This window comes from Danio rerio, chromosome 14 (genome assembly GCF_052040795.2).
Source record: "Danio rerio strain M-AB ecotype USA chromosome 14, GRCz13ab, whole genome shotgun sequence".
Lineage (NCBI taxonomy): Eukaryota > Metazoa > Chordata > Actinopteri > Cypriniformes > Danionidae > Danio > Danio rerio.
The window spans coordinates 2,067,501-2,087,500 of record NC_141034.1 but is presented as its reverse complement, the minus strand read 5'-3'; the positions used below and the strand labels follow the sequence as shown (position 1 = coordinate 2,087,500).

At 38.3% G+C, this 20,000-nt stretch overlaps 2 protein-coding genes and 1 long non-coding RNA gene across 9 annotated transcripts in view; 1 reads left to right on the top strand and 2 right to left on the bottom strand.

Moving 5' to 3' along the window:
• The window catches only part of trpc7b (transient receptor potential cation channel, subfamily C, member 7b), a 112,375-nt gene that overhangs the window by 68,076 nt on the left and 24,299 nt on the right, over positions 1 to 20,000 (bottom strand). Inside the window, exon 4 of one of the 7 annotated variants that reach the window (XM_087280034.1) lies at positions 10,404 to 10,804. The exons of 3 other annotated variants lie outside the window; for them this stretch is intronic. In XM_087280034.1, the coding sequence (XP_087136160.1) occupies positions 10,404 to 10,756 (353 nt within the window). In that variant the 5' untranslated portion in view covers positions 10,757 to 10,804. Of the gene's footprint in view, positions 1 to 4,460; positions 4,852 to 9,158; positions 9,227 to 10,403; positions 10,805 to 20,000 lie in introns of those variants that run through there. 3 more of the 7 variants (XM_087280028.1, XM_087280029.1, XM_087280033.1) reach the window with 3 other exon arrangements.
• LOC147840750 (uncharacterized) lies at positions 12,334 to 14,948 on the top strand. The gene is made up of 7 exons (XR_015507127.1): positions 12,334 to 12,412; positions 12,686 to 12,723; positions 13,025 to 13,052; positions 13,275 to 13,334; positions 13,642 to 13,758; positions 13,864 to 13,967; positions 14,530 to 14,948. It is a non-coding gene; the product is annotated as an uncharacterized LOC147840750 (long non-coding RNA).
• The window catches only part of LOC147840749 (uncharacterized), a gene marked incomplete at its 5' end in the record, with an annotated part of 22,111 nt that continues 18,665 nt past the window's right edge, over positions 16,555 to 20,000 (bottom strand). The window contains one exon of the mRNA XM_087282148.1: positions 16,555 to 16,662. Coding sequence (XP_087138274.1) covers positions 16,555 to 16,662 — 108 coding nt within the window. The remainder of the gene's footprint in view (positions 16,663 to 20,000) is intronic.

The following is a 20,000-nucleotide window of genomic DNA, read 5'->3' as shown; positions in this document are numbered from 1 at the left end:
CTGTTTGTTAAGTCAAGCAGAACTATTACTGTTATGTCTATGATACAAAACACTGCAAGAATTGAAGATCAGTGTGTGTTATTACTACCCTGCTGAAAAATCCAGCTTAAACCAGCATAGGCTGGTTGGCTGGTTTTAGCTGGTTGACCAGCCTGGTTTTAGAGGGGTTTTGGCCATTTCCAGCCTGGTCTTAGCTGGTCAGGCTGGAAAATGACCAGCCAAATCCAGCTAAAACCAGCTTGACCAGCCTGGTTTAAGCTGGATATAGCTGGTTTTGGCTGGACTCCCAGCTTGGCTAGGCTGGTCAAGCTGGTTTTAGCTGGTCATCTCCCAGCCTGACCAGCTAAGACCAGGCTGGAAATGGCTAGAAACCAGCCTGGAAGTGGCCAAAACCCCTCTAAAACCAGGCTGGTCAACCAGCTAAAACCAGCCAACCAGCCTAGGCTGGTTTAGGCTGGATTTTTCAGCAGGGTAATGTCAGTATTGGTGAATAACTGCTCAAACTGCATGCTTTAGAGGAGAGTGTGAGACAACATAGCAACCATCTGATGCCCTAGCAACACCCTGGCATCCACTCCTAAAACGCCCTGGACATGCCCTGGCATGCAGCCGGATTTCACAGAGGTGGCCAGACGGGGACCTGCAACCAGACTAGGCTGGCAGAGAAAAATTCTCCCAATTTTAATTAGAAATGAGCTTCCATATAAAGCCATGGACTGTTTCTGTGCCTACTGAATAGCAGTGTGCTTTTATTTCATTATAAATGAGATGACGGTGGAATATAAAGTAAAGAGAAAGTTCTAGATCTGCACAATTCTTGCAAAGACGTAAAGAAAAACGAACAGGGCTCCACACGTGCTAAATTCCACAGATTCTGGCATCAACACTTGACGTTGTCTGTTAGAAATGTACATTAGACAGTAGTTGAGGTTGAGGGTAGCAGTCGTGCGAGTTCGGATGCATCTGTACATTTAGTTTCATTAAGAAAAACAGTACCATCTGTAAACATTGTGACAGCTCAATCATATTCACTTGCTGATCACTATGCCCACAAGTACTGGACTACAACTTCACTACCATAGTCCAAAAAGAAGCATAACTTTATGCTTACCTTAGCATAAACACCCTGAAAACCCCAACAATGCTCTAATAACAGTCATGAACACCCTAGAAAATGCTCTAGTAACCTGCCAGAACACCCTAGCGACTCTTTTTAACAGTCATGAACACCTTAGCAATGCTCTAGTAAGCATCCTGAAAACCCAAGCAATGGCCTAACAGTTATGAATACCCTAGCAACAGTATAGTAAACATCCTAAACACCCTAGCAATGCTCTGATAAGCCATGAAGACTTAAGCAATGGTTTGGTAAACACACTGAGCAAGCAATGCTTTGGAAACAGCCGTGAATATACTAGAAATGATCCAGTAAGCCTGCCAAACACCCTAGCATTGCTCTAGTAACAGCCATGAACACCCTAGCTACCGTATAGTAAACATCCTAAACACACTAGCAACAGCCATGAAGACTTTATGGTTTTGTAAACACGCTGAGCAAGCAATGCTTTAGAAACAGCTATGAACATACTAGAAATGATTTAGTAAGCCTCCCGGACACCCTAGCATTGCTCTAGTAACAGCCATGAACACCCTAGCTACCGTATAGTAAACATCCTAAACACACTAGCAACAGCCATGAAGACTTTATGGTTTTGTAAACACGCTGAGCAAGCAATGCTTTAGAAACAGCTATGAACATACTAGAAATGATTTAGTAAGCCTCCCGGACACCCTAGCATTGCTCTAGTAAACACCACAGCAATGGTCTACCCTACTGAAAAAAACAGCTTAAAGCAGCCTAGGCTGGTTGGCTGGTTTTAGCTGGTCGACCAGCCGGGTTTTAGAGGGGTTTCGGCCATTTTCAGACTGGTCTTAGTTGGTCAGGCTGGGAGATGACCAGCTTAATTAGCTTGACCAGCCTAGCCAGGATTGGAGCCCAGCCAAAACCAGCTATGTCCAGCTTAGACCACGCTGGTCAAGCTGCTTTTAGCTGGTTATTTTCCAGCCTGACCAGCTAAGACCAGGCTGGAAATGGCCAAAACCCCTTTAAAACCCGGCTGGTCAACCAGCTTAGACCAGCCAACCTGCTTTAAGCTGTTTTTTTTTTTCAGCATGGTAGCAACAGCCATGAATAGTCTAGCAACAACAACAGTCTAATAAACATCCTGAACACCAAACAATGCCCTAGTAACAGCTATGAACACCCTAGCAACAGTCTAATAAACATCCTGAACACTGAAGCAATGCCCTAGTAACAGATATGAACACCCTAGCAACAGTCTAATAAACATCCTCAACACCAAACAGTGCTCTAGTAACAGCTATGAACACCCTAGCAACAGTCTAATAAACATCCTCAACACCAAACAGTGCTCTAGTAACAGCTATGAACACCCTAGCAACAGTCTAATAAACATCCTGAACACCAAACAGTGCTCTAGTAACAGCTACGAACACCCTAGCAACAGTCTAATTAACATCCTCAACACCAAACAGTGCTCTAGTAATATCTATGAACACCCTAGCAACAGTCTAATAAACATCCTGAACACCGAAGCAATACCTTAGTAACAGCTATGAACACCCTAGCAACATTCTAATAAAAATCCTGAACACCGAAGCAATGCCTTAGTAACAGCTATAAACCCCCTAGCAACAGTCTAATAAACATCCTCAACACCAAACAATGCCCTAGTAACAGCTACGAACACCCTAGCAACAGTCCAATTAACATCCTCAACACCAAACAATGCCCTAGTAACAGCTACGAACACCCTAGCAACAGTCTAATTAACATCCTCAACACCAAACAATGCCCTAGTAACAGCTACGAACACCCTAGCAACAGTCCAATTAACATCCTCAACACCAAACAATGCCCTAGTAACAGCTACGAACACCCTAGCAACAGTCCAATTAACATCCTCAACACCAAACAATGCCCTAGTAACAGCTACGAACACCCTAGCAACAGTCTAATTAACATCCTCAACACCAAACAATGCCCTAGTAACAGCTACGAACACCCTAGCAACAGTCTAATTAACATCCTCAACACCAAACAATGCCCTAGTAACAGCTATGAACACCCTAGCAACAGTCTAATAAACATCTTGAACACCGAAGCAATGCTCTAGACCAATACCTGGTTCAACCACTAGGTTCTAAACTCTGAGATCAGTCACTGGGGTGGTACCTTTTCGAAAGCTACAAATTTTTACCTAAAAGGGCCATATTAATACCTCAAAGGTACATATCCCTGCTGAAAAATCCAGCTTAAACCAGCCTAGGATGATTGGCTGGTTTTAGCTGGTCGACCAGCCTGGTTTTTGAGGGGTTTTAGCCACTTCCAGGCCGGTTTGCAGCTATTTCCAGCCTGGTTTTAGCTGGACAGGCTGAGAGATGACCAGTTAAAACCAGCTTGACCAGCCTAGCTAGGCTGGGAGCCCAGCCAAAACCAGCTATGTCCAGCTTAAACCAGAATGGTCAAGCTGTTTTTAGCTGGTCACTTTCCAGCCTGACCAGCTAAGACCAGGCTGGAAATAGCTGGAAACCGGCCTGGAAGATGCCAAAACCCCTCTAAAACCAGGCTGGTTGACCAGCTTAAACCAGCCAACCATCCTAGGCTGGTTTAAGCTGGATTTTTCAGCAGGGTTAGTATCTTAAAAGTACAAAAGTGTTCCTCTTAAAAATTTTAGGTATTAATACGTACCCTTAAGGTATTAATAGGGTCCTTTTAGGTACACATTTGTACCTTTCAAAAAGGTACCATCCCACCCTGCTGAAAAATCCAGCTTAAACCAGTCTAGGCTGGTTGGCTGGTTTTAACTGGTTGACCAGGCTGGTTTTAGAGGGGTTTTGGCCATTTCCAGACTTGTTTACAGCCATTTCCAGCCTGGTCTTAGCTGGTCAGGCTGGAAAATGACCAGCCAAATCCAGCTAAAACCAGCTTGACCAGCCTGGTTTAAGCTGGATATAGCTGGTTTTGGCTGGACTCCCAGCTTAGCTAGGCTGGTCAAGCTGGTTTTAGCTGGTCATCTCCCAGCCTGACCAACTAAGACCAGGCTGGAAATGGCTGGAAACCAGCCTGGAAGTGGCCAAAACCCCTCTAAAACCAGGCTGGTCGACCAGCTAAAACCAGCAAACCAGTTTAGGCTGGTTTTTTCAGCAGGGCAGTGACAGATCGCTTACCTTTATTTCTGAACCTATAATGAACCTTCACGCTAACCGTTAAGCTAATCTAAGGCAACCATACAGTTTAAACTGCTTGTTGGATTGTCAAAATAAGATTTTTCTTTTTTTGTTGTTTTTTTTTTTTGCAAACCACGACATACTCAATGTCACTTGACATAAAAATAATAGCAATTTCATGCGGGACGATGAACATCACACACCCTTACCCTCGCATCACTCCAGCGCCACAGCAAGCACTCACAATCTCTTCAGAAAGTATGAAACAATGAGGCCTGGCTGTGATATTTGGGTCTCCCTCAGTGAGGCGGGCCACAGTTACCTGATGCTGTGCTCCTCGGAGACGAATGAAAGGGTGAAGTGATAAAAAGACATGAGAAAGATGATTACACAGCGCTCTGGGACATCAAACACAGAACGGAGAAGGTGAAAATGGAACCCATTCAAACTGTGTGAGCTCCCCAAGGGGACAGTCTGCAGAGAGAGAGAGAGAGAGAGAGAGAGACATGCTGTATGTGTGTGTGAGGTCACCAAGATCCTTTAGAGCAGGGGTGGCAAACCCTGTTCCTGGAGAGCCACCTTCCTGCAGATTTCAGTTGCAACCCATATCAAACACACCTGCCTGTAATTATCACGTGGTGTTCAGGTCCTGATTAATTGGTTCAGGTGTGTTTGATATGGGTAGCAACTGAAATCTGCAGGAAGGTGGCTCTCCAGGAACAGGGTTGGCCACCCCTGCTATAGATACTTCAGTCTTTCGCTTGCTGTTGCACAGCATTGTTTTAAGCAGGGGTGGGCAAACTCGATCCTGGAGAGCTGGTGTCCTGCACAGTTTAGCTCCAACATAATCAAACACACCTGCTGATGGAATTCTGGTGATCTTGAAGACACTGATTAGCATGTTCAGGTGTGTTTGATTAGCGTTTATAGCACAGAAATGCTCACAGCGACCAGAGTTCGATTCCCTGCACAAGGTCCATTGCCAATCCTTCCCCTCTCTCTGCTGCCAATGCTTTCCTGTCTGAAATCTCCACTGTCCTACCTCATAATAAAGGTGAAAATGCAATCATATTTATGTGTATGTAGCATTGACTCTCACAGTCCAACAGCCAATGTCATCCAGATTTAAATCGACTACAGCGAAATTGGGCTGCTGTGGTCAAATCTGATCCTGCAATCAACAGATGGATATTCTGAAAGCAGCTTTCGCGAGTCAAACTTCCATGGACTGAAGTAAAAGCGAAGTAGATCAGAAAAAAGACAGCCAAGTTGTTTTAATGATTGCACGAGTCTGATCCTGCCGGATTAGGATTAATTAGAGTCAAGTTTAAACAGGGAATGGATTATGAGCATACCCTTGTGATGAAAATATGAAGCTGATTATCTGGATGGACACACACATTAAAGAATAATACGCATTGCAAACTCAGGCAATCCTTTCATCCTACTGTACTATACATCAGCTCGCTCTCTCTCTCTGCATCAGAATGGAGATGGAGTTTTTGCTCCTCATCAGCACAAAGAATGAAAGGAGCAGCTGGAATCACAATGAGCGAGGAAGACTACAAGGCAGAGAAGTGAGACGGATGAAACAGAGCGGAAAGACTGAGATAAAAGAAGTGATGACCCTCTTTACAAACGCTTTGAAATGGTGGAGGTTCTGCCGATATTTTATATTCGGAGACAATTTCAAGCTGAAAAAAAAAATAGGATGACAAAGTGACCAGGGAATGACCCGGGGTTTTATTGGAAAATCTAAAACTATTTATTTGTTATTTTTTAATAATTGCACAAGCTGTAATATGCACACAAAAACAAGTAAAACTTTAAAAAAAATGCATGGAAAAAAGCTAAAAAAAAAAAAACATGTTAATATAAAAAGCATATAAATAATTTATTTTAAATAATAATGATGATAATGATGATAAATTATACAAAATGCATGCAACAAATTTTGTAAAAAAAAAAAAAAAGAAACGAAAAAAAATGAAACCAAAAATGTAAATATAAAAAGTATATAAAGAAAGGAATAAAAAAATTTAATTATGCAAAAAATAAAAATATTAAAGTAATAATTTTTCTTCTTCTTCTTCTTCTTCTTCTTATTATTATTATTATTAATAATAATAATAAATTATACAAAAAGCATGCAAATTCTGTAAAAAAGAAAAACAAGTAAAACAAAAAATGTAACTAAATATAAATAAAATGAATAAATTAAAATATAAAATAATAATAACAATAATAATACTAATATAATTATACAAAATAAAGGAAAATAAAAACAAATAAACCAAAAAATGTAAATATAAAAAGCATATCAATAAATAATAATAATAATAATAATAATAATAACAATATACAAAATTGCATGAAACTAATTTTGTAAAAAAAATTAGACTAAAAATATAAATATAAAAAGCATGTGAAATTATTAAATAATTAATAATAATAATAATAATAATAATAAAAATTATAAAAAATTATACAAAAATTATGGTAACAAAATTTTGTAAAAAGAAAAAAGTAAAACCAAAAATGTAACTAAATATAAATAATAAAAATTAATAATAATTTACAAAAATGCATGCAACAAGTTTTGTAAAAAAAGAAAAGAGAAAAAATTAAACCAAAAATGTAAATATAAAAAGCATATACATAAATAAAAATAATTATTAATAATAAAATAAATAAATAAAATCACCCTCATGTTGCGCCACTAAACAGAAAATGACATTTGTAAGAAGAACCTAACTTGACATGCAATCCAAACATTTTGGTCTATTGCATGCATCTATTGCATGCCTTCAGAGAATCTCTATATACTGTAGCAAACAAGTCACGTGGAGCCTCTGTGAGAAACTTCATTTAATGCTTTCATGGCAAATAACACAAACATCAGCAAGAACATTTTCCAATTTCTTCTTCTGCATTAAACAGAAGAAAGTCAAGGCGAGAGAATGATGACTGAATCTTCATACTTTGGATGAAACACTTTTGGAAAAATCACTCCAGTCGTGTTGGAGTCTGGTCTCATCTGGAGATTGACATGGAGATTAATGAAGATCTGATTCTGCCTGCAGTATCATTACCACTGGAGCGGAGCAGATCAAAACCCAGGCAGCAGCTCGTCTGCAAAATTCTGACAGGTTATTATTGTTTTCACCTGCAGGCAGTGTCTTGAGACCACAACCAAAACTGCTATACTTTTCCCAGGTTTCTCTTTCTTTGAACCCAGTATCAGGGGCGCCTCCAAGGGGTGGCCAGGGGTGGCCACGGCCACCCCTCGGTAAACTCTGGCCACCCCTGTGGCCACCCCTTTGGCCACCCCAATATAATTTTGCGGTTGACATTATTGATTTAAATGAACTTATAAATTCCCAATATTTAGATAAATAAATAAATACATAAATAAATAAATAAATAAAATGCTGTCACTAAATTATTGTTGGTGTTACTGACGTAGCTCTCCCCCTCTGGTTCAATGCTGGTGAAAGCAAACTGACGCATGCGCGCGGAAAACCATTCCCGCGCGCCTCACGCACTCCTGTGTGAATCCCGGTTGGTTGTTTGCATGCACGCCGACATAATAGGCACCGCTCATGCGCCGTGAAACCGGAGTAACAGCCGTTTGTGCAGAAGTGTCGGCACGCAGCGAGTTTTGAAAGTCGTTTAAAGTTTATATAATATGATGATGATGATGATGATGATGATGTTACTTTCACTAAGCATGCCTTTAAAGCAGAAAGGAGGGATAATGAGTCAGGGAGGTAAGACTTCATAACATGATTTCTCAGCCATGATCTGGTCTAAGACCACAGATAATTCTATAATACATTTTTTGTATTCTTTAGAATTGTCATAATTAATTTTCATGCAAAAGGTTTCTTAAGTGATCTTGGCATATCACTCCAGTTGTTGTTTTCCAGTAATATTTAGGACTGATTTCTGTTATTTATTTAGAATAATAATTGTATTTTAATATTAATTGTATTTATTTAGAATAAATATAAATAAATTGTTATATTTATTGAATAACAGATCTAACAATTCAAGAGAGGTGGGGGTGTATAGGGTGGTTCGCCCAGGGTGTCATTTAAACTAGAACCACCACTACCCTCCCCGATCGTCCTTGACAGCACACACACACCTTCAATAGACAGCAATGGCAATTTAATATTTACCTTAAGCTACAGTATATCAATAGAAGAAGCTGCATTAATAAAATGGTTCAAAAAGCAATATGGATAAATAATATTATTAGGTATAGTGAGTGTGTATAGTAATGCCTTTTGTTCAGTTTGTTCATTTGTTTGGGTAATTAATAAACTCATTATTCTTTCATTCATTTTCTTTTCGGCTTAGTCCCTTTATTAATCCAGGGTCACCACAGCAGAATGAACCACCAACTTATCTAGCACATTTTTACACAGCGGATGCCCTTCCAGCTGCAACCCATCACTGGGAATAATAAACTCATTAATCTTCATTAATTTTAGACATGGCATATCTCGTATGATGTACAATAAAGGCACGTAAAAAAATAAGTCATTTATACAGTATATGAAAAGTGTTTTTAAACTAAACATAGATTTTTATTTGGTTTGCACATGTACTTGCTGAATTATTTCAAAGAATAAATTGCAATATTTCAAGTAGAATTAATTAAATGAATAAAACTACATTATTTCATTTACCAGAAACAAAAATATAACATTACACTGAATTCATTTTTTTTTTGTGTGCCACCCCAAGATTTGGTGCGGCCTCTTCTGGCCACCCCTAAGAAAATTTTCTGGGGGCGCCACTGCCCAGTATACACGCACGCGCTAAGAAATGATCAGTTAAACATCAGTGTGATAAATAAACCACAGCAAGCGGTCAGACATCAATATTTAAAGACTTACTGTGGAGATTCGGGCCTTTTTTTTCTTCGCACTAACTCAAGCTGACGGGGAAAACACGATCGGCGCATGCGCAAATCAGTCTGAATGGAAACTAATGTAACCTTTCAGTCAAAAACAGTAATGCTAGCCAAATGATCAGTCACACAATTCATATAATTATCACAAATATAAATCTGAAAATCAGAATAAAACATATATATATATATATATATATATATATATATATATATATATATATATATATATATATATATATATATATATATATATACATATATATAGGCAAGTGTTATAACTACAGTCACATTAACAATGAAGGAATAGCCTAATCTGTCACTATTATGCATAATATAAACAAGAAACATTTAAGTAACACAAGCAAATACAACTTTGATATTATATCGTTTTTATAACTCAAATATTAAGTTTATTCTACATGCAATTAATTAAGTTCATAATTATTACGTTTATTCTATAGCTATACAATATAAACGTGAAATCAACTGCATTTAAAATCTGATTTTACATAATTTTGCAACCCAATATTGTTGGGTTAACCTTAACGATCCAATGGATTGGGCTAAAATAACCCAACAGCAGGTCGGTGCCAAAAAGGTATATTTCATTTACAATTATTACGTTTATTCTATCTACAAAAGTGAAATAAACTGTATTTAAAATCAGATTTTACATAGTTTTGCAACCCAATGTGTTGGTTTAACCTTAACGGCCAAATGGATTTGGCTATAATAACCCAACAGCAGGTCGGTGTCAAAACTATATATTAAGTTTATAATTATTACGTGAATTATATCTATCAACAATAGTGAAATAAATGCATATTAAATCTGGTTTTACATCCTTTTGCTACCCAATGTGCTGGGTTTAACCTTAATGACAATGGACTGGGCTAAAATAACCCAACAGCAGGTCGGTGCCAAAACAATATATTAAGTTAACAATTCTTACGTTTATTAAACCAATTTGCTGGGTTACCCCAAACAATTCAATGTACACTGGGTTAATAACCCAACAGCAGGTCGGTGCCATAAAGTATTCGGTGCCAAAATATTAATATTAGCCCTGTTTTGAGTGAGTATATAGGTTTGCTAGATTTTAAATGACACTTTTGACTTTCCTATGTAATTGGATGATTGGCTATGAAGCAGTTTACAAATCTACCATTTCCGGATTTCATGAGCAGGGTAAATTCTGTAAATGTGTAATAAAGTGCATCAGACTCACGCGGGGGCTGGAGCGCGGCGGTGCGGGGTCTGAATCAGCTGCTCCCCTGGGCAGAGCGCCTCATCTCCGGCTGTGTGCGCGGAGCTCCCCCGCTGTCCGTGCTGCTGGAGAGATGCGCCGCGGCATCGCCCGATCCGCTCAAGCGACGCGCGGGAAGACGCGGAGCCCGGACGCGTGTCGGTGCCTGGAGGAGGCGGAGATGCCCGGCGCTGCAGGGGTCTCGGCGGTTGCGGGAGGAAAGTCTGACCGGCCGGAGCGGGAGATGGAGGGGAGGAAGAGGAAAAGGAGGAGGAGGAAGAGGAGACGCGGAGACCCACACCCGCGTCAGAACTCGGAGAGGGAAAGAGCATCATTGAGCTGAGACGCGCAACTTCAGCAACAAGTGGAGAGGAGTTTTACCTCTAAAACACACATAAACACACACACACACACACACACACACACACACACACACACACACACACACACACACACACACACACACACAAACATAGACACACATAGTGACACACACACACAATATTTTTTACAACATTGTCGATATAACCAGTAACCTTTGTTTTTTTATTTCATTTATTCAGCAAATGCACACTGTAAAAAATTTCCTGGTTTTCACAACAAGTTACTGTAATTTTTCACAGTAAATTACATTAATATCTCTTCACAGTATTTAACTGAAAAATTCACAGTAATATGTTGTATTCATAATTTTATTGTGAAATTACGGCAGGTAACATGATTACAGCAAATTACTGTGAAAAGGGCTATATCTTTTGCACGTTAGTTATAGAAATTCAAACCTTTTTTTAACTCAATGTAGAAATTAATACAAATGAACTTTTAACAGATAATAACAGAATGTTATAGCCCCCAAAACGATTTGGTTACCAACATCTTTTTGGTTGTACTGCACCTTTATTTTATACAGTTAACATAGAATAGGAAATAATATTTAATGAACAACTGTGTGCTTAGCCAAAACATAATAAACTTGAATAAAAAGTAATTAATTAATGAAACCAAAGACTGTTAAACAGCCAACAATTATTTCAATGTCAGGGTAAATGTCTGCTTTAGACGGTTTCATGAGTATTGGGCACCTGTCATCGCCTGGAGGTCACTAATCTCAGAATTAAATATATATATAAGTTATTATTTTTTTATCTATATAAATAAACCACAGATTAGAGTTTTAAACAACTACATTCTAGCATGAAAAACAGTTAAAACTTCATTTTCGGACGCATATAGAACCATCGAAGACGGGGCAATTGTCCCAATGTCTAGCCTGAAGACAGGCGCCTCTCGGCGGATACATGAGTAATGAGCGCCGTTACCGCCTGGAGGTCATAGATCTCCGCTACCGGCAAAACACACTTAAAATTACACACAATCTTTACTAACAATCCACAGATTTAAGTTTTGAAGAACTACATTCTCGCATGAAAAAGTGTTAAAACTTTATTTCATTACATATTACAAGCAATATTTATAATATTATGTGCCTTCTCATCCACCATTACAGCTTGATGCAGCTTGGTGCGAAATGAATCCTGGGAGGAAAAAATAATAATTCTCAATACACTGCAAACGAACTCTATTCTTATTGTTGAAGTCAGAGATATGTAATATTTTGAATGGCGAAGAAAATAATTAACTTTATATTTCAATCAATATATTACTTTTGCACTGCTTCGGTTCAGGACTCGTGTGACATTGAATCAGATTCAGATATTTTATCAGACGTGTTCATGAGCTCATAGTCATCAACAATCAATTCGTGTACAAGCAGTACACGAACCAAGCAATATGATGAAATATTAATGAATTATATGTTTGCGTCTTACAATATTATACAAAACGGAATCGTTTTCAGGCGAATTCGACTCTTTACTGTTCACTTAAAGGAGCCGATTCATTGAACAGAACTGACTCGACTCGAACGCAAACAAGCGCCATCACCACAGACAACGCCTGAGTCGTCTCTTCACCCAACGGATTCATCCTCGGTAAGTGTTAAAATATGACTTTTGTCCGTTAAATGATTGTTGTATGTGTATTTCTGTATAGTGCATGTCATTTAACAGGAATTTACCGAGTACTTTAGTTGTACTCGCACCTACAGGGTTTAAGCGCGCCTTTTTTAAAAACAAGAAATTAACGACGCCAGATGGTGCCTGTAGTGTTTTCTGAGGTATTAGCATAACGTTAACGTTAGTTCCTAAAAAAAGAAAGGGAATTTTATTTAATTAACTTCTTGTTAACTGCATTTTCTGTTTCAGTACAAGACTGAAGTGAAGGTGAAATGACTAAAGTTAAGGTAAGCTCTGACCTTCACTTAAGTTAACGTTACGGTTACGTTAGTCACCATCATGTACGTTAATTTTGTCCACTGTAACGTTAACGTTAAGTTAGTTAAATAAACTAAACTCATTATGAAACAAGTCTTAACTGTTTTATTAAATGAGGCTTATAATACAATTCAGTTGTATTCTTTTAAACTAACACTAACACAGTACATATTGTATATTTCTCACTGGTGTTAATGCAGTGCTAACATTTACTAATGAGAACTAATTGCATATTGTCACTAACTGTAGATTTTATTTTTTGGTGTTCAGGTGTACCTGATAATAGCTGAAGTGTGAGGTGAGTAAATTCTGAGCACACAAATATAAACTAAATTCATTTTCACAATATAAACATATATATATATATATATATATATATATATATACATATATATATATATATATATATATATATATATATATATATATATATATACACACACACACACACACACACAAGTATGTGTGTGTTAGGTTGAGTCTTATTCTACTCTTATTATGTTTATATATTTTTTTGCAGCCACAGCCATTGATGTTGAAACACTGATGCTACCAATCAACCATTGCTTGATTATTAAAGGTAATGTTGATGCCTCATTTTTATTAGATTTTTAAATGTCAGGTTTTTCACAGATTTGTTGTGAGCAGTTTCTTGTACAAACTCCTTTTCTTCTTCCAGAAGTTCCACCAGTACCTTCAGTAGTAGTAAATATTAGACAAAGATTTTTTTAAACTATATTTTATATTTTTATGAGCAATTTTACTGGGCATGTGTGTTTGTTTGCTTGGTTTTTAATAGGCAGAGCATGGAATGTCAACTTTGTTTCTACAAACAAATTTAATTATTCACAAACACCTCTAATTTAGTTCTTCTTTCCCCCTTTTAGTCTTATTCCTTGGAGGGTCGAGTGGTCATGGGACCTCACCTGGATTTCTCAACTGACTTTGGATCTGGTCTGAAACTGAAGTATGCTGAAGTTGCCTTTTGCACTCTGGAATTTAAGGTAATGTCTACAATAAATATTGTAACCGAGGGCTTGTTTTGGGGGGTCAAACAAGGAATGCATTGGAGCACAAGTCATGACTCCCCTTGTCCCCTTGTTATAAAGGGCCGTGTTGCAGACACAATTTGTTTGTCTGTGCTGGAGACCAGAGGGGAAGCTGTCTTTAAAAGGATGGGGCTCTTATACCATATGTGAAGTTACCTATTCAGGTGAGTGGATTACATGCAAGTCATTGCAAATGCATAAATAGTGGGAAATTTTTACTGGGCAGCACAAATTAAGTGTACCTCAAAAAACGTTGAAAAATATTTGGAATATTTGCAAAAAACTTGATTGAAATGAATACAACACAAATGTAGTTTTTTTTGCAAAATTTTCCTAATATTTAAATCATGAAAAATTAGCTTGATGCAAGAAACATCCTGCTAGTATTCAAGAGCAAGTGCTGTGATGCATGTGTTAACTTTGCAATAAGTGTGAACCCAGCATTAGATTATAGTCTGTAAACACAAGGTGTAAATCAAATCAACTGTTTTAAAATGCTCTGCCTAGGTCATTAAAATCACTATTTGTTGTTAGACTGTTCTTGATTGTGTGTTTGTGATGGAAATGTTTTTCAGATGTTTTTGTTTAAATGATTGCAGTTTGACTGAGCTACAGTATTGTCAGCATGTTCAAACTAAGCTAACAGTAATTTTGCTCTCTAGTGCAGCAGTATTGTCCCGGTAGTGTTGTATGAAGCTAACTGTTTGTCTGCCCTTTTGCTTATAGGTGCTTTTTGGGCACTAGTTTGGAGATCGAAGACAGACGAAGTCAAAGAAGCAGAGAAGACACATCAACCAGCAAGTGTGTAAAATTATCAGGAAAATGATTGACTTTGAATAGACGACTGCCTAATTTAGCAAGAAGTTTTGTCTCTCTCTCTCATGTATATGTATATATGTATATATATATATATATATATATATATATATATATATATATATATATATATATATAAAATGAGAGAGAGAGAGAGAGAGAGAGAGAGAGCGCACTCTGAAGCACTGCTTTTTATATGTATGCTAAATATGATGTCAGATTTTTTTATTAATATGTTCTTATAGTATTTTTTGAGGCTTCACCTTTTGAAAGTTTTCTGAAATGTTTACACAGGTGTCATTGAGCTGTTAAATAAATCTGTAAAATGTATGTGTGTTTGTTTTTATTTTGATTTTAGAGTCTTCTCAGATCACCCAAAAATGAAGATTCTGTCATCATTTACGCATCCTCAGGTTGTTTGGACACAAAGAGGAATATTTGATATTTTTATTCCTGTGTTTAACAAAAAAATCATTTTTAACAGAGCTGGAACAACCTGAGGGTGAGTAAATCAAGATAGAATTTTCATTTTTGTGTGACCTAAAATTGCTTTGAAATTTTACAGCACCAAACTGTTAAATTACAGTAATCCGGGATATAACTGTAACTTTACAGTTAAATCAGGTATTTAAACTGCAACCTACTGCTAAATCACAGTAATCGTTTTGCAAATTCACAGTAAAATATAGTTAATTCTACAAGATAATACTGTGAAATCACAGTAACATACTTTATTATCTACTGTAAAGTTACAATATATGGTTGTAATTTCACAATAATTTAATGTGACAAAACCACAGTAAATTACTGTGAACTACCTCACAATAATTTACTGTGAATTTACATACAGTAATTTACTGTGAAAGTAATGCAATTATTAGCCAGTAATTTACTGTGAATTTAAGGTCAAATTTTTTACAGTGCATGTGTAATTGTGTAGGAGCTTTAAAGTAAAATGCAAAAAGATTACATGACACCAAACTGAATCTGACATCTTGAATAGTTCATGGCACTGTTGTTTTGTAAGATGCAGATATTTATTCGTATTAGGATATCTGATTTCACAAGAAAACCACAAATCAAACAACACCTAGGTGCAGTATGCAAGCGTGACACCCAGTGGTTGAACTAGGTATTGCACTCCTGGATCAAAACAAACGCAAGCGCAGGTTGCCAGATTGACGACCAACAGGTTGATTTAAGTTGTGCTATATAAAAGCAACGGCACGTGATGGAATATTCCATAGTGTCCGTATGTGTGTGTATGGGTGTTTCCCAGAGATGGGTTGCAGCTGGAAGGGCATCCGCTGTGTAAAACATATGCTGGATAAGTTGGCGGTTCATTCCGCAGCGGCGACCCCAGATTAATGAACGAACCTGGTGTAAAATCAGCTTTTCACAATAGACACAGCTTCAAAACAGCTCTACAGATAACAGTGCTTGTAAAATAAGACAAAACAAAAAGGCTGTCATAATAAAAAGCAGCCGGCTTACAACACGAGGGAAACAACAGACAGGATTAACAAAGAAATGGGATAAAAAATAACAATTAAGCGCCGCTCCGGTGATTAGACAGGCGAACGCAAGAAATCAAACATTCTGAGCACTGCAGAGAAGATGATTAGAGTGTTTGTCATGCTGAACATGTACCTGTGTGTGCGTGTGTGTGTGTGTGTGTTCACATGTTTTTCGAGTGTTTCGTCCTGGATATCTGATCTCTCCAGGTCTCTTCCTGTGTTTGATTGGGATTCTAGGAACATCGGCAGGAATTAATTGGATAAAAGCACGCACTCACTCACACACACGCACTCAATCAGATGCACACAAACACACACAGACGCAGAAAGCCTGATGCTGACGCTGAGAACACGCAATCACTCGACTTCCTACTGAAATCAGGAGGTGAAATTTCCCTCTCTTCATCCGTATCACTGCTCAAATCCACTGCACACTGCTGCTGCCTACAATCATAACCCGAGCCTCAGGGGAGGAGTCTGTGTCAGGGGGCGGAGTCTGCTGACTGCTGGACACACCCCCTTCTTCCTTAAATGCACATTGCACATGTATGATATTGACGGACTGCTGTGAATGGGTTTCATAGATAGGTGTGTGTGTGTGTGTGTGTGTGTGTGTGTGTGTGTGTGTGTGTGTGTGGTTTGCATGTGTTTGAGCTTATGTGTGAATGTGTGTAATTATGTTTGTGAGTGTGTGTTTTTTGAGTGTGTGAGTGTGTGTGCTTATGTGTAAGATGTGTGTGTGTGTGTGTAATGGTGTCTAGTTAATATGCGAGTGCGTGTCTGAGTGTGAATGTGTGTTTGTCAATGTGTGTGTGTGTTAGATTGTGTGTGTTTAAGTTTGTGTGTGAGTGAGTGTGCGTATGTGTGTGTGTTTTGAGTATGTTTGTGTGTGTATGTGAGATTGTGTGTGTGTGCATATGTTTGTGTGTATGTTTTGAGTGCGTGTGTGTGTGTTTTGAGTGTGTGTGTATGTGTAAAATGTGTGCGTGTGTGTGTGTTTGTGTGAGGGTGTCTAGATTGTGTGCGCGCTTTGAGTGTGTGTAAGTTTGTGAGTGAGTGAGTGAGTGAGTGTGCGTATGTGTGTGTGTTTTGAGTGTGTTTGTGTGTGTATGTGAGATTGTGTGTGTGTGCATATGTTTGTGTGTATGTTTTGAGTGCGTGTTTGTGTGTGTGTTTTGAGTGTGTGTGTATGTGTAAAATGTGTGTTTGTGTGTGTTTGTGTGAGGGTGTCTAGATTGTGTGCGTGTTTTGAGTGTAAGTGTGTGTGAGTGAGTGAGTGTGCATGTGTGTGTTTTGAGTGTGTGTGTGTGAGAGTGAGTGTGTGTGCGTATGTGAGATTGTGTATCTGTGCAAATATGTGAGTGAGTGTGTGTGAATGTGCTTATGTGTGAGATTGTTTGTTAAATCGTGTGTGTGTGTGTGTGTGTGTGTGTGTGTGTGTATGTGTGTGTGTGTGAGTGTGAATGTGTGTTGTTTATATGTAAGTGTGTGTGTTTTGAGTGTATGTGAATTTGAGTCTGAGGGAGAATGTGTGTGTGTGGGTCTGTGAGTAAGTGCATATATGTAAGTGTGTGTGTTTGTTTGAGTCTGTTATTTGAGTGTGTGTGAGTGGGTAAGTTTGAGTGTGTATGTGTGTATGAGATTGTGTTTGTGAATGTGTGCGTGTGTATGTGTGCATGTTTTGAGTCTGATTGATTGAGTGATTATGTGTGAGTGTGTGGTAATGTCTGAGATTATGTGTGTGTGTGAGTGTGTGTCTTTTATTCCTATAAAGTATAGCATTACCAGTCAATTTTAACCTTGTGGGGACATTTGTAAACTGTAGACTGTCTCCTGTGAGGATTGGGTCTAGGTGAAGATACAGTATTTACAGTAGAAACATCATTATGCAAATGGAAGGCCTCATAAAGATAGCTGTACAAGTGTGTGTGTGTGTGTGTGTGTGTGTTAAATGTCCTTTTAGGCTAAATGCCATGCTGCTTACTGTTGCCCATCTGCATTAATTGAATCTTCAGACATCCTTGACCTCTCCCTCTTTCACACACATTTAATGGCATTTTAATATTAAATGTCGGTCTGGAACCATTAAATAAGTTGGTGCAGAGTGCAAGATTTTTATTTTTATTTTTGCTGTACACCAAAACACTAAACATGAATAATAATTTATTTATTAACAGAAGTAATGTTTAAATTAGTATCAATGTATAAAATGCTTGTATAATATATATATATATATATATATATATATATATATATATATATATATATATATATATATATATATATATATATATATATATCAGCAATATCACACGAGTATACAGTGTGATATGGTTGTATGTTGGCACTGATGGGAGGCGTGCGTTGGCTAGAGGCCACAAGCTGCGTGCCTTAGTGTCCTTAGTGTGATGACATACAGGCCCATCACACTGCTATGATTGTGATATTAGGTTTACACAACAGTTCGATAGCATAATTGTGTGTATAAACAAGAAAATCAAACACGGAGAACTACTTTCTTCCGCCATTCATTCACATCTACAGCTGACCATCAGAACAGCAGAAGCCGCTGCTCATTCACTAACGTCACTGTAGAGCTCGTGTTTGAATGATTCTCTAGCGTAATGTCTAGAGTGATGACGAAACAGCTGATTTCACTCACACTTTAAGATTATAAGGCTGAACAGCACGAAATGCCATCAGTCTACAGAGATTTCTCAGTATTTCTCTGCTGCAATCGGGAAATCACAATAATTAACCCTGGAAAACCCAGAGCAAGGCAAACACTAGCAGATTACTATGGTATAGTAATGAGTTTTTCGAGAGGGGTCTGGATGCAGACCTGGTGCAGTGCAATCTGAGCTGCATCCAATGCTTTTTAATGGGCTCACCTAACCCCACCCCTAACCCTACCCATCACAGTGACGTCACTCGCTCCTTTTAGTGCATTGTGTCTGACATTGCATCGCTGAGTGTTGCAATCTCAGCTTGCATCATAAAGGCTGCATCCAGATACTTTTGAGTTTTTCTCCTCTAAGGACTTAGTATGCTGACTCTGTCGCCATCTTGTGGCGCAACGTCAACCGTCCTTGCTCTGCGCAGTATGACAGGCTGATGACCACGACGTGCTGAATCTCTGAAATGATAAATATTTAAAATAGGCACTGTTATATATATATATATATATATATATATATATTAAGGGTGTCACGATCCTCCAAATCCTCGATTCGATTACATTTTCGAATTTAAAGGCACGATTCGATTCGATTTTCGATTATGAATAATTAATTAATTAATGACCAATTAATTATTTGTAGCCTACCGTTTAAACTACCTGACCTGCATGGTCTTTGTTTTACCCATAAACAAATCATACAGTAAATGAATAAAGGCAAGATACACACATAATTCCCACCTGTCAATCACTTTTTCTGCGGGACTCGTGAATAGGCAGTGATCTGTGTCGTTATAATGGCGTCGGTAAAAAAGACGCACAACCAACAGGAACCAGCCAACAGTATCTGAGGTGTTCGCTAAAATGACTAAGTACAAGTGAGTGAAAGATTGAAGCCGTCCTCTGACTGCCTGGACCTGCTGTCTCGAGCGCATGGCTGTGTGTGCGTCTGTGTCTGTGTGGTCACATGATGTGCATTTTCAGAGGTAGAGAGGAAGGAGGGCTGCTCAGAAATGCTACACGCCACTGTGGATGTGGATCGTTGTCGTTCTAAAATGCCATTTAAAAACAAAGACAGTGTAAACAGGGCCTGAGTGTGTACTTTTCGGATTTGCAACGGGGGCGGGCGGAGGATCGCGATGCCGGTGTTGTCTATCGGACGAACCGTACGTAATACGTACATAGCA